The 24081-nt window shown below is 49.3% G+C and overlaps 1 protein-coding gene across 1 annotated transcript in view; it reads left to right on the top strand.

Moving 5' to 3' along the window:
* The window catches only part of cadm2b (cell adhesion molecule 2b), a 707416-nt gene that overhangs the window by 226429 nt on the left and 456906 nt on the right, over positions 1–24081 (top strand). The window contains exon 4 of the mRNA XM_041211940.1: positions 4763–4900. Coding sequence (XP_041067874.1) covers positions 4763–4900 — 138 coding nt within the window. The remainder of the gene's footprint in view (positions 1–4762; positions 4901–24081) is intronic.

Here is a 24081-nt window from a genome sequence, read left to right as displayed (position 1 = left end):
CTCAACTCCCTTTTGTCCTTGAAATCTTTACCCAACTCTCTTTTGTCCTTGAAATCTTTACCCAACTCCCGTTTGTCACTGAAACCTTTACCCAATTCCCCTTTGTCTTTGAAATATTTATCCAACTCCCCTTTGTCTTTGAAATATTTACCCAACTCCCCTTTGTCTTTGAAATATTTATCCAACTCCCCTTTACCTTTGAAATCTTTATCCAACTCCCCTTTGTCCTTGAAATCTTTACCCAGCTCCCCTTTGTCCTTGAACTCTTTACCCAACTCCGCTTTGTCCTTGAAATCTTTATCCAACTCTCCTTTGTCCTTGAAATCTTTACCAAACCACCCTTTGTCTTTGAAATCTTTACCCAACTCTCCTTTGTCCTTGAAATCTTTATCTAACTCCCCTTTGTCTTTGAAATCTTTATCTAACTCCCCTTTGTCCTTGAAATCTTTACCCAACTCCCCTTTGTCCTTGAAATCTTTCCCCAACTCCCCTTTGTCCTTGAAATATTTACCCAACTCCCTTTTGTCTTTGAAATCTTTACCCAACTCCCCTTTGTCTTTGAAATCTTGATCCAACTCCCGTTTGTCCTTGAAATCTTTATCCAACTCCCCTTTGTCTTTAAAATCTTGATCCAAATCCCCTTTGTCCTTGAAATCTTTACCCAACTCCCCTTTAACTTTGAAATCTTTACCCAACTCCCCTTTGTCCTTGAAATCTTTACCCAACTCCGCTTTGTCATTGAAATATTTACCCAACTCCCTTTTGTCTTTGAAATCTTTATCTAATTCCCCTTTGTCTTTGAAATCTTTATCTAACTCCCCTTTGTCCGTGAAATCTTTCCCCAACTCCCCTTTGTCCTTGAAATCTTTCCCCAACTCCCCTTTGTCTTTGAAATATTTACCCAACTCCCTTTTGTCTTTGAAATCTTTACCCAACTCCCCTTTGTCTTTGGAATCTTTACCCAACTTCCCTTTGTCTTTGAAATCTTTACCCAAGTCCCCTTTGTCCTTTAAATCTTTACCCAACTCCCCTTTGTCCTTGAAATTTTACCCAACTCCGCTTTGTCGTTGAAATATTTACCCAACTCCCTTTTGTCTTTGAAATCTTTGCCCAACTCCCCTTTGTCCTTGAAATCTTTATCCAACTCCCCTTTGTCTTTGAAATCTTGATCCAACTCCCCTTTGTCCTTGAAATCTTTACCCAACTCCCCTTTGTCCTTGAAATCTTTACCCAACTCCCCTTTGTCTTTGAAATCTTTACCAAACTCCCCTTTGTCTTTGAAATATTTATCCAACTCCCCTTTGTCTTTGAAATCTTTACCCAACTCCCCTTAACCTTTGAAATCTTTACCCAACTCCCCTTTGTCCTTGAAATCTTTACCCAACTCCCCTTTGTCTTTGAAATCTTTACCCAACTCCGCATTGTCCTTGAAATCTTTACCCAACTCCCCTTTGTCCTTGAAATCTTTCCCCAACACCCCGGTGTCCTTGAAATATTTACCCAACTCCCTTTTGTCTTTGAAATCTTTACCCTACTCCCCTTTGTCTTTGAAATATTTATCCAACTTCCCTTTGTCTTTGAAATCTTTAACCAACTCCCTTTTGTCTTTGAAATCTTTACCCAACTCCCCTTTGTCTTTGAAATATTTACCCAACTCCCTTTTGTCTTTGAAATCTTTACCCAACTCCCCTTTGTCTTTGAAATCTTTACCCAACTTCCCTTTGTCTTTGAAATCTTTACCCAAGTCCCCTTTGTCCTTTAAATCTTTACCCAACTCCCCTTTGTCCTTGAAATTTTACCCAACTCCCCTTTGTCCTTGAAATCTTTACCCAACTCCCCTTTGTTCTTGAAATCTTTCCCCAACTCCCCTTTGTCCTTGAAATATTTACCCAACTCCCTTTTGTCTTTGAAATCTTAACCCAACTCCCCTTTGTCTTTGAAATCTTTACCCAACTTCCCTTTGTCTTTGAAATCTTTACCCAAGTCCCCTTTGTCCTTGAAATCTTTACCCAACTCCCCTTTGTCCTTGAAATCTTTATCCAACTCCGCTTTGTCTTTGAAATATTTACCCAACTCCCTTTTGTCTTTGAAATCTTTACCCAACTCACCTTTGTCTTTGAAATCTTGATCCAAATCCCCTTTGTCCTTGAAATCTTTACCCAACTCCCCTTTATCCTTGAAATCTTTATCCAACTGCCCTTTGTCCTTGAAATCTTTACCCAACTCCCCTTTGTCCTTGAAATCTTTATCTTACTCCCCTTTGTCCTTGAAATCTTTACCCAACTCCGCTTTGTCCTTGAAATATTTACCCAACTCCCTTTTGTCTTTGAAATCTTTACCCAACTCCCCTTTGTCTTTGAAATCTTTACCCAACTTCCCTTTTGTCTTTGAAATCTTTACCCAACTCCCCTTTGTCCTTGAAATCTTTACCCAACTCCCCTTTGTCCTTGTAATCTTTATCCAACTCCACTTTGTCTTTGAAATATTTTCCCAACTCCACTTTGTCGTTGAAATCTTTACCAAACCCCCCTTTGTCTTTGAAATCTTTACCCAACTCCCCTATGTCCTTGAAATCTTTACCCAACTCCCCTTTGTCCTTGAAATCTTTACCGAACTCCCCTTTGTCCTTGAAATCTTTATCCAACTCCCCTTTGTCCTTGAAATCTTTATCCAACTTCCCTTTGTCTTTGAAATCTTTACCCAACTCCTCTTTGTCTTTGAAATTTTTACCCAACTCCCCTTTGTCATTGATATCTTGATCCAACTCCCCTTTATCCTTGAAATCTTTATCCAACTGCCCTTTGTCCTTGAAATCTTTACCCAACTCCCCTTTGTCCTTGAAATCTTTATCTTACTCCCCTTTGTCCTTGAAATCTTTATCCAACTCCCCTTTGTATTTGAAATCTTGATCCAAATCCCCTTTGTCCTTGAAATCTTTACCCAACTCACCTTTACCTTTGAAATCTTTATCCACCTCCCCTTTGTCCTTGAAATATTTACCCAACTCCCCTCTGTCCTTGAAATCTTTACCCAACTCTGCTTTGTCCTTGAAATCTTTATCCAACTCCTCTTTGTCCTTGAAATCTTTACCAAACCCCCCTTTGTTTTTGAAATCTTTACCCAACTCCCCTTTGTCCTTGAAATCTTTATCTAACTCCACTTTGTCTTTGAAATCTTTATCTAACTCCCCTTTGTCCTTGAAATCTTTACCCAACTCCCCTTTGTCCTTGAAATCTTTCCCCAACTCCCCTTTGTCCTTGAAATATTTACCCAACTCCCTTTTGTCTTTGAAATCTTTACCCAACTCCCCTTTGTCCTTGAAATCTTTACCCAACTCCGCTTTGTCCTTGAAATATTTACCCAACTCCCTTTTGTCTTTGAAATCTTTACCCAACTCACCTTTGTCTTTGAAATCTTGATCCAAATCCCCTTTGTCCTTGAAATCTTTACCCAACTCCCCTTTATCCTTGAAATCTTTATCCAACTGCCCTTTGTCCTTGAAATCTTTACCCAACTCCCCTTTGTCCTTGAAATCTTTATCTTACTCCCCTTTGTCCTTGAAATCTTTACCCAACTCTGCTTTGTCCTTGAAATATTTACCCAACTCCCTTTTGTCTTTGAAATCTTTACCCAACTCCCCTTTGTCTTTGAAATCTTTACCCAACTTCCCTTTTGTCTTTGAAATCTTTATTCAACTCCCCTTTGTCTTTGAAATCTTGATCCAACTCCCCTTTGTCCTTGAAATCTTTACCCAACTCCCCTTTATCCTTGAAATCTTTACCCAACTCCCCTTTGTCCTTGTAATCTTTATCCAACTCCACTTTGTCTTTGAAATATTTACCGAACTCCACTTTGTCGTTGAAAGTTGAAATCTTTACCAAACCCCCCTTTGTCTTTGAAATCTTTACCCAACTCCCCTATGTCCTTGAAATCTTTACCCAACTCCCCTTTGTCCTTGAAATCTTTACCAAACCCCCCTTTTTCTCTGAAATCTTTACCGAACTCCCCTTTGTCCTTGAAATCTTTATCCAACTCCCCTTTTTCTTTGAAATCTTTACCCAACTCCCCTTTGTCTTTGAAATTTTTACCCAACTCCCCTTTGTCTTTGATATCTTTACTCAACTCCCCTTTTTCCTTGAAATCTTTACCCAACTCCCCTTTGTCTTTGAAATCTTTATCCAACTCCCCTTTGTCTTTGAAATCTTTACTCAGCTCCCCTTTGTCTTTGAAATCTTTTCCCAACTCCCCTTTGTCCTTGTAATCTTTACCCAACTCCCCTTTGTCTTTGAAATCTTTATCCAACTCCCCTTTGTCCTTGAAACCTTTATCCAACTCTCCTTTGTCCTTGAAATCTTTACCCAACTCCTCTTTGTCTTTGAAATCTTTATCCAACTCACCTTTGCCCTTGAAATCTTTATCCAACTCTCCTTTGTCCTTCAAATCGTTATCCAACTCCCCTTTGTCTTTGAAATCTTTATCCCACTCTCCTTTGTCCATGAAATCTTTACCCAAATCCCCTTTGTCTTTGAAATCTTTACCCAACTCCCCTCTGTCATTGTAATCTTTACCCAACTCCCCTTTGTCCTTGAAATCTTTATCCACCTCCCATTTGTCCTTGAAATCTTTACCCAACTCCCTTTTGAAAGATGTTATTGAATCTGCTTCCACTGCCCTTTCAGCCAGTGAATTTATTCTGTTAGTAATACGCCGGGATGATAATAGCTGTATGAGATTGTAACTGGACTGTCTGATTCTCTTCCAGGTGTCCCTCAGACCCCTGTAATAAGTGGTTTCAAAGGACCAGTCAATGAAGGGGCCTTGGTGGAACTGACTTGTACCACGATTGGTAGTAAACCAGCTGCTAACATCCGATGGTTCAAAGGTGATAAGGAGATTCGAGGTGAGCTTGTATAAGTGCAGCGGTGAAATATTGAACTGTGTCACATCGTTTTCCTAGTTTTCCATTTGTAAGAGGAATTCATGCAGATCTCTGCCAACAAGGCTCTCTAGTTGCCAGTAAGTATGCTGGGTGAAGCAGGAGTTACTACTTGCTTGCTGTGCTGGTAAGAGTAGGACCTCTAAATCTTACCTTAAACTGGAAAGACAGGCAAAGGTCGGCATTCTTTAAATGGAAATCATTGGCATTAGAGCCAATGGGAGTAGAAATGGTCTGAGCAGTAGTGATAAAAGGTTGATAGTGAATTGACCCATATGTATCATTACATAACCCATTCGCTATTCATAATTAAAACAGTAAGTGCTGGAAAAACCTAGCAGGTCTGGTAGTATCTGTGGAAAGAGAAACAGAGTTAAGGTTTCAAGTACAATATGACTCTTTTTCAGAACTCTCCACAGATGCTGCCAAAACTGCTGAGCTTTTCCAGCATTTTCTGTTTTTATTTCAGATTCATAGTATCCATAGTATTTTGCTTCCAATCTGCATTCAGTTGACTTTTGTGGAATGGAAGACTTGAGGGTGTAGAGAGTGAAATGAGTGACTGATTCACTATTGCCCATTCTCCATGACAGCTAAGGCCCAGTTTCACCCTCGTTACACCAGCAGTGGAGTTCCAACACATTGCATATGAACCCAATATTAGCTAGACTGGATTCTCACCCACTCAGTTAACATAGTAAGTGGTTGTGTGTTTCAGCATTTATATTTTTCTCAGTTGCTGTGAGTAACAGAAGTGGATCCACCAAAATTGTCAACACCTCCTGAGTAATGTCAGTAACGTTCCTTCATTGAGGTATTGGAGATTCTGGCCAGGATTTTCCAGACCCACTACAGGAGATTCGGCAGCCCAGCCAAAAGTCTATTGACTTTCGGCAGGACCAGACGATCCCGGTGATGGGCGGGGCTGAAAAATCCCACCCCCTGCCTGTGTCTCTGTTTTACTTCTGCAGTCATCGCTGTCCTCAAAGGTAGACAGAACTGAAAGGTATATCTCTGCTGGTGCCCAGGTGTCACGGTAATCGGAGCAGCTGACGGACTAGTGTCACAGTAACTGGAGCACCTCATGGGCTGGTGTCATGGTAACCGGAGCAGCTGACGGACTGGTGTCATGGTAACTGGAGCACCTGATGGGCTGGTGTCATGGTAACTGGAGCACCAAATGGACTGGTGTCACAGTAACTGGAGCACCTGGCTGACTGGTGTTATGGTAACCAGAGCACCAGACAGACTGGTGTCACGGTATCCAGAGCACCAGACGGACTGGTGTCACGGTAACCAGAGCACCAGACGGACTGGTGTCACGGTAACCAGAGCACCAGACGGACTGGTGTCACGGTAACCAGAGCACCAGACGGACTGGTGTCACGGTAAGCAGAGCACCAGACGGACTGGTGTCACGGTAACCAGAGCACCAGATGGACTGGTGTCACAGTAACCGGAGCACCAGACGGACTGGTGTCACGGTAACCAGAGCACCAGACGGACTGGTGTCACGGTAACCAGAGCACCAGACTGACTGGTGTCACGGTAACCAGAGCACCAGACGGACTGGTGTCACGGTAACCAGAGCACCAGATGGACTGGTGTCACAGTAACCGGAGCACCAGATGGACTGGTGTCAAGGTAACCGGAGCATCAGATGGACTGGTGGCATGGTAACCAGAGCACCAGATGGACTGGTGTCACAGTAACCGGAGCACCAGATGGACTGGCGTCATGGTAACTGGAGCACCAGATGGACTGGTGTCATGGCAACCGGAGCACCAGATGGACTGGTGTCACGGTAACTGGAGCACCAGATGGACTGGTGTCACGGTAACCAGAACACTAGATGGACTGGTGTCACGGTAACCAGAGCACCAGATGGACTGGTGTCACGGTAACCGGAGCACCAGATGGACTGGTGTCACGGTAACCGGAGCACCAGATGGACTGGTGTCATGGTAACCGGAGCACCAGATGGACTGGTGTCACGGTAACAGGAGCATCAGATGGACTGGTGTCATGGTAACCGGAGAACCTGACGGACTGGTGTCATGGTAAATGGAGCACCTGACGGACTGGTGTTATGGTAACCGGAGCACCAGATGGACTGGTGTCACGGTAACTGGAGCACCAGATGGACTGGTGTCACAGTAACCAGGGCACCAGATGGACTGGTGTCATGGTAACCGGAGCACTTGACGGACTGGTGTTATGGTAACCGGAGCACCAGATGGACTGGTGTCACGGTAACCAGAACACCAGATGGGCTGGTGTCACGGTAACCAGAGCACCAGATGGACTGGTGTCACGGTAACCGGAGCACCAGATGGACTGGTGTCACGGTAACCGGAGCACCAGATGGACTGGTGTCATGGTAACCGGAGCACCAGATGGACTGGTGTCACGGTAACCGGAGCATCAGATGGACTGGTGTCATGGTAACCGGAGAACCTGACGGACTGGTGTCATGGTAAATGGAGCACCTGACGGACTGGTATTATGGTAACCGGAGCACCAGATGGACTGGTGTCACGGTAACTGGAGCACCAGATGGACTGGTGTCACAGCAACCAGGGCACCAGATGGACTGGTGTCATGGTAACTGGCGCACTTGACGGACTGGTGTTATGGTAACCGGAGCACCAGATGGACTGGTGTCACGGTAACCAGAACACCAGATGGACTGGTGTCACGGTAACCAGAGCACCAGATGGACTGGTGTCACGGTAACCGGAGCACCAGATGGACTGGTGTCACGGTAACCGGAGCACCAGATGGACTGGTGTCATGGTAACCGGAGCACCAGATGGACTGGTGTCATGGTAACCGGAGCACCAGATGGACTGGTGTCACGGTAACCGGAGCATCAGATGGACTGGTGTCATGGTAACCGGAGAACCTGACGGACTGGTGTCATGGTAAATGGAGCACCTGACGGACTGGTATTATGGTAACCGGAGCACCAGATGGACTGGTGTCACGGTAACTGGAGCACCAGATGGACTGGTGTCACAGCAACCAGGGCACCAGATGGACTGGTGTCATGGTAACTGGCGCACTTGACGGACTGGTGTTATGGTAACCGGAGCACCAGATGGACTGGTGTCACGGTAACCAGAACACCAGATGGGCTGGTGTCACGGTAACCAGAGCACCAGATGGACTGGTGTCACGGTAACCGGAGCACCAGATGGACTGGTGTCACGGTAACCGGAGCACCAGATGGACTGGTGTCATGGTAACCAGAGCATCAGATGGGCTGGTGTCATGGTAACCGGAGAACCTGACGGACTGGTGTCATGGTAAATGGAACACCTGACGGACTGGTTTTATGGTAACCGGAGCACCAGATGGACTGGTGTCACGGTAACTGGAGCACCATATGGACTGGTGTCACAGTAACCAGGGCACCAGATGGACTGGTGTCACAGTAACCAGGGCACCAGATGGACTGGTGTCACAGTAACCAGAGCACCAGACGGACTGGTGTCACGGTAACCAGAGCACCAGATGGACTGGTGTCACAGTAACCGGAGCACCAGATGGACTGGTGTCACGGTAACCAGAGCACCAGACGGACTGGTGTCACGGTAACCAGAGCACCAGATGGACTGGTGTCACGGTAACCAGAGCACCAGATGGACTGGTGTCACAGTAACCGGAGCACCAGATGGACTGGTGTCACGGTAACCGGAGCATCAGATGGACTGGTGTCACGGTAACCGGAGCAGCTGACGGACTGGTGTCATGGTAACTGGAGCACCTGATGGGCTGGTGTCATGGTAACTGGAGCACCAAATGGACTGGTGTCACAGTAACTGGAGCACCTGGCTGACTGGTGTTATGGTAACCAGAGCACCAGACAGACTGGTGTCACGGTATCCAGAGCACCAGACGGACTGGTGTCACGGTAACCAGAGCACCAGACGGACTGGTGTCACGGTAACCAGAGCACCAGACGGACTGGTGTCACGGTAACCAGAGCACCAGACGGACTGGTGTCACGGTAAGCAGAGCACCAGACGGACTGGTGTCACGGTAACCAGAGCACCAGATGGACTGGTGTCACAGTAACCGGAGCACCAGACGGACTGGTGTCACGGTAACCAGAGCACCAGACGGACTGGTGTCACGGTAACCAGAGCACCAGACTGACTGGTGTCACGGTAACCAGAGCACCAGACGGACTGGTGTCACGGTAACCAGAGCACCAGATGGACTGGTGTCACAGTAACCGGAGCACCAGATGGACTGGTGTCAAGGTAACCGGAGCATCAGATGGACTGGTGGCATGGTAACCAGAGCACCAGATGGACTGGTGTCACAGTAACCGGAGCACCAGATGGACTGGCGTCATGGTAACTGGAGCACCAGATGGACTGGTGTCATGGCAACCGGAGCACCAGATGGACTGGTGTCACGGTAACTGGAGCACCAGATGGACTGGTGTCACGGTAACCAGAACACTAGATGGACTGGTGTCACGGTAACCAGAGCACCAGATGGACTGGTGTCACGGTAACCGGAGCACCAGATGGACTGGTGTCACGGTAACCGGAGCACCAGATGGACTGGTGTCATGGTAACCGGAGCACCAGATGGACTGGTGTCACGGTAACAGGAGCATCAGATGGACTGGTGTCATGGTAACCGGAGAACCTGACGGACTGGTGTCATGGTAAATGGAGCACCTGACGGACTGGTGTTATGGTAACCGGAGCACCAGATGGACTGGTGTCACGGTAACTGGAGCACCAGATGGACTGGTGTCACAGTAACCAGGGCACCAGATGGACTGGTGTCATGGTAACCGGAGCACTTGACGGACTGGTGTTATGGTAACCGGAGCACCAGATGGACTGGTGTCACGGTAACCAGAACACCAGATGGGCTGGTGTCACGGTAACCAGAGCACCAGATGGACTGGTGTCACGGTAACCGGAGCACCAGATGGACTGGTGTCACGGTAACCGGAGCACCAGATGGACTGGTGTCATGGTAACCGGAGCACCAGATGGACTGGTGTCACGGTAACCGGAGCATCAGATGGACTGGTGTCATGGTAACCGGAGAACCTGACGGACTGGTGTCATGGTAAATGGAGCACCTGACGGACTGGTATTATGGTAACCGGAGCACCAGATGGACTGGTGTCACGGTAACTGGAGCACCAGATGGACTGGTGTCACAGCAACCAGGGCACCAGATGGACTGGTGTCATGGTAACTGGCGCACTTGACGGACTGGTGTTATGGTAACCGGAGCACCAGATGGACTGGTGTCACGGTAACCAGAACACCAGATGGACTGGTGTCACGGTAACCAGAGCACCAGATGGACTGGTGTCACGGTAACCGGAGCACCAGATGGACTGGTGTCACGGTAACCGGAGCACCAGATGGACTGGTGTCATGGTAACCGGAGCACCAGATGGACTGGTGTCATGGTAACCGGAGCACCAGATGGACTGGTGTCACGGTAACCGGAGCATCAGATGGACTGGTGTCATGGTAACCGGAGAACCTGACGGACTGGTGTCATGGTAAATGGAGCACCTGACGGACTGGTATTATGGTAACCGGAGCACCAGATGGACTGGTGTCACGGTAACTGGAGCACCAGATGGACTGGTGTCACAGCAACCAGGGCACCAGATGGACTGGTGTCATGGTAACTGGCGCACTTGACGGACTGGTGTTATGGTAACCGGAGCACCAGATGGACTGGTGTCACGGTAACCAGAACACCAGATGGGCTGGTGTCACGGTAACCAGAGCACCAGATGGACTGGTGTCACGGTAACCGGAGCACCAGATGGACTGGTGTCACGGTAACCGGAGCACCAGATGGACTGGTGTCATGGTAACCAGAGCATCAGATGGGCTGGTGTCATGGTAACCGGAGAACCTGACGGACTGGTGTCATGGTAAATGGAACACCTGACGGACTGGTTTTATGGTAACCGGAGCACCAGATGGACTGGTGTCACGGTAACTGGAGCACCATATGGACTGGTGTCACAGTAACCAGGGCACCAGATGGACTGGTGTCACAGTAACCAGGGCACCAGATGGACTGGTGTCACAGTAACCAGAGCACCAGACGGACTGGTGTCACGGTAACCAGAGCACCAGATGGACTGGTGTCACAGTAACCGGAGCACCAGATGGACTGGTGTCACGGTAACCAGAGCACCAGACGGACTGGTGTCACGGTAACCAGAGCACCAGATGGACTGGTGTCACGGTAACCAGAGCACCAGATGGACTGGTGTCACAGTAACCGGAGCACCAGATGGACTGGTGTCACGGTAACCGGAGCATCAGATGGACTGGTGTCACGGTAACCGGAGCATCAGATGGACTGGTGGCATGGTAACCAGAGCACCAGATTGACTGGTATCACAGTAACCGGAGCACCAGATGGACTGGTGTCACGGTAACTGGAGCACCAGATGGACTGGTGTCACGGTAACCAGAGCACCAGATGGACTGGTGTCACGGTAACCAGAGCACCAGATGGACTGGTGTCACGGTAACCGGAGCACCAGATGGACTGGTGTCATGGTAACCGGAGCACCAGATGGACTGGTGTCACGGTAACCGGAGCATCAGATGGACTGGTGTCATGGTAACCGGAGAACCTGACGGACTGGTGTCATGGTAAATGGAGCACCTGACGGACTGGTATTATGGTAACCGGAGCACCAGATGGACTGGTGTCACGGTAACTGGAGCACCAGATGGACTGGTGTCACAGTAACCAGGGCACCAGATGGACTGGTGTCATGGTAACTGGCACACTTGACGGACTGGTGTTATGGTAACCGGAGCACCAGATGGACTGGTGTCACGGTAACCAGAACACCAGATGGGCTGGTGTCACGGTAACCAGAGCACCAGATGGACTGGTGTCACGGTAACCGGAGCACCAGATGGACTGGTGTCACGGTAACCGGAGCACCAGATGGACTGGTGTCATGGTAACCGGAGCACCAGATGGACTGGTGTCACGGTAACCGGAGCATCAGATGGGCTGGAGTCATGGTAACCGGAGAACCTGACGGACTGGTGTCATGGTAAATGGAGCACCTGACGGACTGGTTTTATGGTAACCGGAGCACCAGATGGACTGGTGTCACGGTAACTGGAGCACCAGATGGACTGGTGTCACAGTAACCAGGGCACCAGATGGACTGGTGTCACAGTAACCAGGGCACCAGATGGACTGGTGTCACAGTAACCAGAGCACCAGACGGACTGGTGTCACGGTAACCAGAGCACCAGATGGACTGGTGTCACAGTAACCGGAGCACCAGACGGACTGGTGTCACGGTAACCAGAGCACCAGACGGACTGGTGTCACGGTAACCAGAGCACCAGACGGACTGGTGTCACGGTAACCAGAGCACCAGACGGACTGGTGTCACGGTAACCAGAGCACCAGATGGACTGGTGTCACAGTAACCGGAGCACCAGATGGACTGGTGTCACGGTAACCGGAGCATCAGATGGACTGGTGGCATGGTAACCAGAGCACCAGATGGACTGGTATCACAGTAACCGGAGCACCAGATGGACTGGTGTCACGGTAACTGGAGCACCAGATGGACTGGTGTCACGGTAACCAGAACACCAGATGGACTGGTGTCACGGTAACCAGAGCACCAGATGGACTGGTGTCACGGTAACCGGAGCACCAGATGGACTGGTGTCACGGTAACCGGAGCACCAGATGGACTGGTGTCATGGTAACCGGAGCACCAGATGGACTGGTGTCACGGTAACCGGAGCATCAGATGGACTGGTGTCATGGTAACCGGAGAACCTGACGGACTGGTGTCATGGTAAATGGAGCACCTGACGGACTGGTGTTATGGTAACCGGAGCACCAGATGGACTGGTGTCACGGTAACTGGAGCACCAGATGGACTGGTGTCACAGTAACCAGGGCACCAGATGGACTGGTGTCATGGTAACCGGAGCACTTGACGGACTGGTGTTATGGTAACCGGAGCACCAGATGGACTGGTGTCACGGTAACCAGAACACCATATGGGCTGGTGTCACGGTAACCAGAGCACCAGATGGACTGGTGTCACGGTATCCGGAGCACCAGATGGACTGGTGTCACGGTAACCGGAGCACCAGATGGACTGGTGTCATGGTAACCGGAGCACCAGATGGACTGGTGTCACGGTAACCGGAGCATCAGATGGGCTAATGTCATGGTAACCGGAGAACCTGACGGACTGGTGTCATGGTAAATGGAGCACCTGATGGACTGGTTTTATGGTAACCGGAGCACCAGATGGACTGGTGTCACGGTAACTGGAGCACCAGATGGACTGGTGTCACGGTAACCGGAGCATCAGATGGACTGGTGGCATGGTAACCAGAGCACCAGGTGGACTGGTATCTCAGTAACCAGAGCACCAGATGGACTGGTGTCACGGTAACCAGAGCACCAGATGGACTGGTGTCACAGTAACCGGAGCACCAGACGGACTGGTGTCACGGTAACCAGAGCACCAGACGGACTGGTGTCACGGTAACCAGAGCACCAGACGGACTGGTGTCACGGTAACCAGAGCACCAGACGGACTAGTGTCACGGTAACCAGAGCACCAGATGGACTGGTGTCACAGTAACCGGAGCACCAGATGGACTGGTGTCACGGTAACCGGAGCATCAGATGGACTGGTGTCACGGTAACCGGAGCATCAGATGGACTGGTGGCATGGTAACCAGAGCACCAGATGGACTGGTATCACAGTAACATGAGCACCAGATGGACTGGTGTCACGGTAACTGGAGCACCAGATGGACTGGTGTCACGGTAACCAGAACACCAGATGGACTGGTGTCACGGTAACCAGAGCACCAGATGGACTGGTGTCACGGTAACCAGAGCACCAGATGGACTGGTGTCACGGTAACCGGAGCACCAGATGGACTGGTGTCATGGTAACCGGAGCATCAGATGGACTGGTGTCACGGTAACTGGAGCACCAGATGGACTGGTGTCACGGTAACCAGAACACCAGATGGACTGGTGTCACGGTAACCAGAGCACCAGATGGACTGGTGTCACGGTAACCGGAGCACCAGATGGACTGGTGTCACGGTAACTGGAGCACCAGATGGACTGGTGTCATGGTAACCGGAGCACCAGATGGACTGGTGTCACGGTAACCGGAGCATCAGATGGACTGGTGTCATGGTAACCGGAGAACCTGACGGACTGATGTCATGGTAAATGGAGCACCTGACGGACTGGTGTTATGGTAACCGGAGCACCAGATGGACTGGTGTCACGGTAACTGGAGCACCAGATGGACTGGTGTCACAGTAACCAGGGCACCAGATGGACTGGTGTCATGGTAACCGGAGCACTTGACGGACTGGTGTTATGGTAACCGGAGCACCAGATGGACTGGTGTCACGGTAACCAGAACACCAGATGGGCTGGTGTCACGGTAACCAGAGCACCAGATGGACTGGTGTCACGGTAACCGGAGCACCAGATGGACTGGTGTCACGGTAACCGGAGCACCAGATGGACTGGTGTCATGGTAACCGGAGCACCAGATGGATTGGTGTCACGGTAACCAGAGCATCAGATGGACTGGTGTCATGGTAACCGGAGAACCTGACGGACTGGTGTCATGGTAAATGGAGCACCTGACAGACTGGTGTTATGGTAACCGGAGCACCAGATGGACTGGTGTCACGGTAACTGGAGCACCAGATGGACTGGTGTCACAGTAACCAGGGCACCAGATGGACTGGTGTCACAGTAACCAGGGCACCAGATGGACTGGTGTCATGGTAACTGGAGCACCAGATGGACTGGTGTCACAGTAACCAGGGCACCAGATGGACTGGTGTCACGGTAACTGGAGCACCAGATGGACTGGTGTCACGGTAACCGGAGCACCAGATGGACTGGTGTCACGGTAACCAGGGCACCAGATGGACTGGTGTCACAGTAACCAGGGCACCAGACGGACTGGTGTCACGGTAACTGGAGCACCAGATGGACTGGTGTCACGGTAACCGGAGCACCAGATGGACTGGTGTCACGGTAACCGGAGCACCAGATGGACTGGTGTCACGGTAACCAGAGCACCAGATGGACTGGTGTCATGGTAACCAGGGCACCAGATGGACTGGTGTCACAGTAACCAGGGCACCAGATGGACTGGTGTCACGGTAACTGATGTGCTGCAAATTGTGTTTTGTTGAACTCAGTTTCCATTTAATAAGAGAGATTGTCAATGTAATGGGAAGCAGAAAGTTAATTCAGTGCTTTAAAAAAAAACTCTCTGGGTTATGAAAGATATGTTGTTTCCTTGTTCTCCCAAGGATAATGAAAATATTAAAATTGATATCTAGCAATAACATCAACCCACACTGTGAGCTAAAGGACTTGAATCGAGTGAAAGAGGTTGGCTGAAGAGGTCCATTTTCTTTAATTTCCTGAACTTCACAGTTACTGGAGCTCTAATCCACACAGTTCCACCAAGACTAATAAAGTAGCAACAATATTTATTATTGATATTGATATAAGCATTTGTTAGTCTCGGACTTGATGACATTGCCAGTCCTCTGTAACCTCACGCCACAACTCAGACAGGAGCAGTCGCTCAGCCACATCCCTGATCTCTGTTGTTGGTTCAGGAGGGTACATGTTTGGCAGGGGTGGGGTGGTCACTGGGTCACTTTCCAAATTTGGTGGCAATACTCCTGAGTTATAATATCTGAACAAATCTGCTGCACATTGTGTTTCTGCTGGACCTGAGAAATCCCATCCAGATGGCTTGTTCTCCGAGTGTGAGTCTCAACAGTGAAAGATATATGCTGTCTGTGACATCTTTGGATTATCTGCTCCTATCACTGCTTGCTTGTCCCTACAACCACACCCCCCCACTTCTCTCCCACTACCCCCCCACCCTACCCCCCCAGCTTAAACCAGCTTATATTTCACCCCTCTCCTAATATTCACTCAGTTCTGTGAAGGGTCGTGAGGACTCGAAACGTCAACTCTTTTCTTCTCTGCCAATGCTGCCAGACCTGCTGAGTTTTTCCAGGTAATTCTGTTTTTGTTAAAGATATATGCTTATTCAACCACAATAGGCATCACAGCACGATCCTGCCCTCACACAAACAGCCAGAGACTCTAGGTTGTGATCAGGAGCAGCAATCCTGTCAGAGTTTCTGCCCTCAGCCAGGGTTCCTGCCCCTGATCACTGCCTAACTGAGAAGTGCAACCCTCGCAGTTCCACAGTGACCCACCTGAAGTAACACATATAAAAAAGCCAATCTGTGAAACAGTGTAGGTCAGAACTCAAGGAGAGTCTGCAAACTGATTGCTTTGGGCTCACAGCAGCAGCTGCAAGAGCCACTTTCTGACACGTTAGATTTAACTGTCACTCAAACTGTGCCTTAAAAACAAAATAAATGATCCTTATTTACTCCCTGTAGAGTTTGTGATGCTGTACTCCTCTCTCACTTCCTGCTAAACAATACTTCCACAGCAATACTTACCTCGAGTAAAATGCCTTACTATATCTGGCCTTGGTAACCAATGTCCACACACACAAAGACACAGGCACACACACAAAACCACAGGCACACACACACACACACACACACACACACAGATACATAGACATGCAACATGCACAGACAAACATAGACACGTACAGACGCACACACACACACACACACACACTCACATTTGCAGACACATACATAGAGACGCAAAACATACAGACACACAGAGACACAAACACAGACACACACAGCCAAAGACACACACACACACAGACACACACAAACAAACATAGACACAAAAACAGACATACACAGACACAGACAAAGACACACAAAAAGGTAGACACACGCAGATATACAGACACACACATACGCTCACAGGGGTACACGTGGACACAGATACACATGCACAGACTGTAATAAACTTGTTGTGCCGGACAGGTTTCTTTTAAGAGACAGTAAACTTTATTTACAGAGCTCCTGATGAAACTACATGTTTGTACCAAGAGCAAGAAAGCTCTGCCCCTAAGATTACCTGCACTTAGAGCTGATTCGTCTGTACAGTCACATAATCCCCATGACAGTATGAAAGGTTTTACTTCCAATCACTACACAAGCAAACGTACACACACACATACACCTGCAATGTTATATATATATGCATAACCATACACATTTATACTCAGTTGCAAATGCACATGAGAGGTTGCAAAGCTCTGAGATTCAGAGGGATTTGGGTGTCCCAGTGATCTCTCTGCCAAAAGCAACAGTTTCGCCCTATTTACTCTGTCTAGACCCCTCATGATTTTGAATATCTTTATCAAATCTCCTTTTAGCCTTCTCTTCTCCAAGGAATACAGTCCCAACTTGTCCAATCTATCTTCATAATTGAAATTCCTCATCCCTGGAACCATCCTCGTGAATCTTTTCTGCACTCTCCCTAATGCCTTCACATCCTTTCAAGAGTATGGTGCCCAGATTTGACCCAATGCTCGAGTTGAGGCCCAAACAAAGGTTTAATTTAAGTTCATCATAATTTCCCTGGTTTTGGGTTCTAAGGATGGAAAAAGGATGTTTTATCCGCCGGCCACAATGGTGGATTTTTACACCGTATTGTCCCATTCCCGGCGCGTCCCACCTCATTAATAACACATTCACGGGAAGTACGCCGGATCGCTGGTAGGCGGGCTTGGATTTACCTGCCCCGCCATGACCTCAGCGCTTCCTCACTCCGGGCGCCATGTTTCATTCACACCAGAGCGCAGCCGACTTCATGTCTACAGACCGGGACTGCTCCAGGTGACAAAAGCGAAGAAGACGGCAGCCCCCAAATTTAGTGACACCTCTCTGGCGCACCAGTGGAAGGCCGCAGTGATGTCCTCTACCCAGCTCTAGCCACAGGAGGTTCACCGGAGTCACCAATCTGGCCTGGGAGGCGGTGGCAGTGATGGTCTGTGCCACCGGAGCACAGAGGAGGTCAGCCACCCAGAGCAGGAAGAGGATGAATGATCTCATCCGTTCGGCCAGGGTAAGTCAACCACCTCATCACTCTCAACTCTCACACTTACAAACCCATCACAGGGATCTCACACCTCAAGGGACAACACCACGAATTCTCACACACCCCCCCACATCTCCATCAGGCTCATATCCTCTGGAGCTCACATCCTCATCCCATCCATGTCTCCGCACACCACACAAACATTCCCCTCAGTGCCATGTGTCCTGCTCACACTCTCTCCATCTGTTTCCATGCAGGAGAATCTGGCTCACAACAGCAGGGAGAGGTTCCAGACCAGGGTTGGAGTGGTGCACATTAGGCCCCTCATTCACTTTGAGGAGTGTGTTCTCACGCTGACCGGTGAGGGTGTGGACCCTGCCTGCAGCAACGCTGAGGTCGCTGGTGAACACCCACCTGAGGATCCTGCACCACATCATCCCTCTTTTAATGCAACTGTGAGCTCTCTCTCCTGCTTTTGACTCTGCTGCCATGCACTAATTATCTCGACTGGTTCACAGGGAGCTCTGCCAAGGGACTAACACCCTCAGCTCCAGCCATGTCCTCACCTCCAGCCAAGAGGACACCTCCTCCATCGAAGAGCTGGAAATAAGCAGCCTGGAAGACCTGTCACAGCATTTACCCACATCCTGCACCAGCGCAGAGACACACACCTCGGTGGGACCTAGATCTAGAGCAGGCTCGGGTTCACAACCTGGTGGTCACATCACGGACATTTGTCCGCAGCAGGAGGAGGCAGATTCGGCCGAGCTCCCCAGCACTCGGAGGTCTGCTGGGGAAGAGGTACCTGTGAGGCCCGAGTCAGATGACGAGCCTCTGGACTCGGCCTTCCAACTCATCGTGGAGAGTCAGCAGAAGGCGGGGGAACATCACGCAGAGCTGTTGGAAGCCCTCAAAAGAGTGGCACACAAGTCGGGGGAGTGTGTCCGCCTGCTCTCTGATGAGGTGTACACACATGGAGGTCTCCTTGGGAAGGATGGTGGGCACAATGGAGACCTTGCTCCAGCAGAACGTGGAGATGCGTACGAGCCTGTACTCCATCACGGTAGCCATAGGTGAGTTCCCACAGAGAGAACAGAGGACCCACGCCAAAGTCGTCAGAGGCAACAGGGCCAACCATTGCACAGGTTATCTCCACCCCTGCTGCGGATGTCAGGGTAGCACCTAGGAGAAGCAGTAGGCCTAGAAAAGTTAAGAAATTCTGATCACAAGTGTTTGCGCAGGGAACACATTTTGTCACCTTATAATCTGAAAATAAATTCACTTTCACTGAATAATGTGTAATGTTGTCTTTCAGCTTCATTGACAGACTTTGCAAGTCCCACTGTATGCCCCCCAACTTCCCACTAAACAGTTCAGCTGCATGCAGCTGGACTACAAGTGATTCTGGAGGGAGAATTGTGTGAGCGGCAGAGACTTTCGGAGCCTCATGCAAGCTCTCTCCCATGCACATGAAGCCTTCTCCCCTCACTCATCCCAATGTCCTGAGCATTTTCAATGCTGCCTGCTGGGGTTCACTTTCAGTTATCCATCGGAGTTGACCTGCATCTCCGCCCACCCACTGACCACACTCCCAGGCAGCACCTGTTCCCGGCCTACACGAGGCTCCGCTCACTTTCCTTTTCGACAATGATGGTCATATTCAGATTTTTGCTCAACTCCCCTGTCCTTTCCCCTCCTTCAGTCGTCCATGCCTTTTCCCTCATCACTGTCGACCCCTGTAACATGACCTTTCCATGTCCCCACCGTCAGCTACCAACCTGAAACCTTTTCTTTCCAGGAAGTCCAGGTGAACGTGCACATTCTCTACCTTCATGAGAATCCCACCTCCATCCACATTAACCTCCCCGACCTCCTCCTCCCCAAGGTCTGTTTCTGCCCCCAGGTCCCCACTAACCCCCCAGCTGACCCTGTTACTGCCACCGCACCCTGCCATCTAACCGGCTCCCTCTGCCCCCTTTCATACTCACCATTCCCTCCTACCACACCCACCCTCAGTTCCCTCCCCAGGAGGCAGTCATTGACTCCACATTCCCCTGGCCATCCCCCCTTACTCCCTCCTCCACCTTTACTACCTCCTGCCCCGGACACCTTCCTCCCCCTGGACTCCTTCCCCCCTCCGAACTCCTTCCCTTACACTCACCTCCCCACTTGCCGTTTCTCCCCCATTACACCTTCCTTCCCCCGTACTCCCTCCTCCTCCCTCCCAACCTCAGCCCCCTGACACCATCGTTTCCCCGCCAACCTGCCACTTCCTGACCCCTGTACACCTTCCTCTCCCAGTCAAACCTAGACCTCCCTCTCTCACCCCACGCACTCCACTCCCCCCACCCCACCCGGTACACCTTCCTCTCCCACTCACAGCTGGACCTTCCTCTCTCCCCCCCTTGCTGATCATCCGGAGCAGCCTATGGCCAAGACTGTGGTGTTCCGAAGCAGGCCTGAGACATCAACATAGACCTCCCACCTTCCGAGAGCTGCTTTGCAGCAGAGCCATGTCCATGAGAGTCCACCCAGCATGTGCTGCTTCTATTCCTGCAGGGTCAAGCATTTCCTTCTCCTCGGACAACAATAAGTCCTGAGGTCTGCATGTCACACTTGTCCAGATGTGTTCTGGGCTGGTGTGATCTCCCACCGGCGTAACGGTTGGTTGCGGGGGTGGGGGGTGGGGGGAGTAGGTGCGATTCTGGCCGGGCCTCACTTAGCATCTGGTTAGCGGGATGCACAGCAGGTTGATGCCGGCCTCCAGGGGGATTGATATTCTGCTGTATGGCCGCCACCTTCAGATGATTCTGCTGTGCTTTCACGCCAGCATGATGCCGATTCTTGGCCTTCCCACTATATTGTCCGCTCACACCCACCATGACACTGACACCAACGAGGCCAGAAAATCCCAGCCTCTGTCTCTATTTATTAAACCGAGGGCCCAGATGCTTTATTAACCACTTTCTCAACCTGCCCTGCTACCTTCAGTGATGAATATGCATAGACACCCAGGTCCCTCCTGCATCCCCTTGAGAGTTGTACCCTTTATGTTGTACTGCCTCTCTTTATTCTTCCCATCAAAATGAACCACTTCACATTTCTCAGCATTAAATTACATCTGTCACATGTCCACCCATTTCATCATCCTGTCTGGTCCCCTTGAAGTCTATCACTATCCTCCTCACAGTTCACAATACTTCCAGGTTTTGTATCATCTACAAATTTTGAAATTGTGCCAAAGTTAAATGGGTGACCATATATGGGGGTAGAAGGGTTTATATGAAAGGAAAGGTTTATAGAGATTAGGAGAAGGGTAAACTCAGAGGAGAGACTGAAAGAGAGAGAGACAGACAGAGACACAGAGAGAAAGAAACAGAGAGAGAGAGAGAGGGAGAGAGACAGAGAGACAGAGACAGAGAGAGAGAGAGAGACAGAGAAAGAGACAGAGGCTGAGAGACAGAAAGAGAGAGACAGCAAGAGACAGACAGAGACAGTGAGATAGAAAGATACAGGGAGAGAGAGATTTAGAGACAGAGATAGAGAGACAGAGAGATAGAAAGATGGAGAGACAGAGAGATAGCGAGAGAGAGTGATAGAGAACAAGAAGAGTTGAGTTGGAAAGTAAAAATACCAAGATGAGAAGGTGTTCCGTGCAAAGGTTGAGGGAGGAAAGTAGAGAATATGTCAGAGTGAATACACAAAATTACTGGACTTTTATCAGTTCCTTGGCCATTATAATGAATCTTGGTGATGACCAGCTGAACCGTTTGACTGTTTTTGGAATTGGACAACTGCAGAATCACTGTTGAATTTCTTCATGAACTGAGAATTATTATTCTCAAATACACCAATACAAATGGTATTGTCATTAGTGGAGTGCCTTTGGTTAGGGAGAAGGTGATCACGACTCAAGTTGTTCAGAGTTATTCTGTTGATAGTGAGAAATCTCAGCATCTGAAAGCAGTGTGTGCTGCAGCCCCTGTTTCACATTGTGCAGTGCTGAGAAACACAGAACAAAAACAGAATTACCTGGAAAAACTCAGCAGGTCTGGCAGCATCGGCGGAGAAGAAAAGAGTTGACGTTTCGAGTCCTCATGACCCTTCGACAGAACTTGCCACGCAAGTTCTGTCGAAGGGTCATGAGGACTCGAAACGTCAACTCTTTTCTTCTCCGCCGATGCTGCCAGACCTGCTGAGTTTTTCTAGGTAATTCTGTTTTTGTTTTGGATTTCCAGCATCCGCAGTTTTTTTGTTTTTATCTCTGAGAAACACAGTCCTGGTGAAAGCTTTTCTACATACTGACAGACCTGCTGTTACATTTCCTGCACTTTCTGGGGTTTTTTCCTTAATCACAACTTTCCAGCTTTCGCAGTTTTCCATTTTACCTGAAAAACTCATCAAAATGCCAAAAAAGGATCTCAGCAGCCTTGAGCAATGTTAATGTCACTATGTCGAATTAACTCAGCTGATTACAGCTTTATCTGTGCAGCCAGTGACTGGGGCATCCACACATTGGCAGCAAGTGAAGGTTCACCTCTGACCAGCCTGCCAGTTTCTGCCCTCTGTAAACTTCAACTCTTCCACATTTCTGCGGACCTGCATCCAAACTCAGCATACCCCCCCTTCTCACTCACCTACATTGGTTCATGCTTAAACAGCACCTTAGTTTAAAAATTCTCATCCATATTTTCCCATCTCTCCACGGGCCAGGATTTTATGGCTCCACTGTAGCCTGTCCCTCCCCGGCGGATATGGTGAGCCATTTAAATCTCCATTCAGTTCGGCGGGACTATAATATCGAGCCGGGTGGGAGGGGGGGTAAAAACCCACCCATGGTTCCATCCCTCCCTATTTCTGTAATCTCCTCCAGCCCTACAACCCTCCAAGATATCTGCATTCCTGTAATTCTAGCCTCTTTTGAAACTCTGATTTTAATCACTGCACCACTGGTGGCCGTGCCTTCAGCTGCCTGAATCCCAAGCTCTGGGTTTCCCTCCCTAAACCTCTCAGTCTCTTTATCTCACTTTATCTTTTAAGACACTCCTTAACACCTACATTTAAATCAAGCTTTTAGTCACCTGCCTAATATCTCCTAATGTGACCCAAAGTCAAATCCTGTTTGATAATGTCCCTGTGAAGCATCTCAGGATCTTTTATTAGGTTCAAGACACTATATAAATGCAAGTTATCAATACTTCCATACTTTGGGGTGGTGGTAAAAATCTTGTCAGGGATATGCATTGCAGGAACGATGTAGCAGCAGAATTCTCCAAACGACAGCTCTAAGTGTTGTTATTCCTCACCCTTTCGGTGATGCCAGTGTGGTGTGTGCCCTGTGTGTGGTACGATGGTGCCCAAGGAGGACATTAGAAGAAGCTATAAAGTTACATTATGGAGAAAAGCTTTATTTTCAGTAATCTTTTCTGTAAGTGTCAGGAATTTTAGATTGTTGGTTTCATCAGAGACCAGTGCCTGTTTCCCATGGGCTGGATAAGATCCTATTGGTGGGTGGGAATATTTCCTTGTGGAAGCTTTAATGTTGGAGTGTGTGTGTGGGAGTTTGGCCGCTCCCATACCTGCTCTCATTAAGATTTTGATATGCGAGGAATGTGACCCAAAACTGATTCAGTCACAGGACACTAAAACCCACATTCAAACTCCTCCTACTCTGCTCCCAAACATTGACCCCCTCCCCCCACCCCCACCCCGAGTGCTGTCCAGCACCCTATCTCCAGTAGCGAATGTCTTTCACTCAGATTCCTAAAGTACTGCTCCCAATCCATCACTTTAACTTGGCAGGAGCACAGTGGGAATCCCATTCCCGTGTAACAGGAGCACAATGGGAATCCCATTCCCGTGTAACAGGAGCACAGTGGGAATCCCATTCCCATGTAACAGGAGCACTATGGGAATCCCATTCCCGTGTAACAGGAGCACTATGGGAATCCCATTCCCATGTAACAGGAGGACAGCGGGAATCCCATTCCTGTGTAACAGGAGGACAGCGGGAATCCCATTCCTGTGTAACAGGAGGACAATGGGAATCCCATTCCCGTGTAACAGGAGCACTATGGGAA

The sequence above is a fragment of the Carcharodon carcharias genome, chromosome 18 (genome assembly GCF_017639515.1).
Source record: "Carcharodon carcharias isolate sCarCar2 chromosome 18, sCarCar2.pri, whole genome shotgun sequence".
Taxonomy (NCBI): Eukaryota; Metazoa; Chordata; class Chondrichthyes; order Lamniformes; family Lamnidae; genus Carcharodon; species Carcharodon carcharias.
Note: the sequence above shows the minus strand (reverse complement) of the source record. Positions and strands in the feature narration are given on the sequence as shown.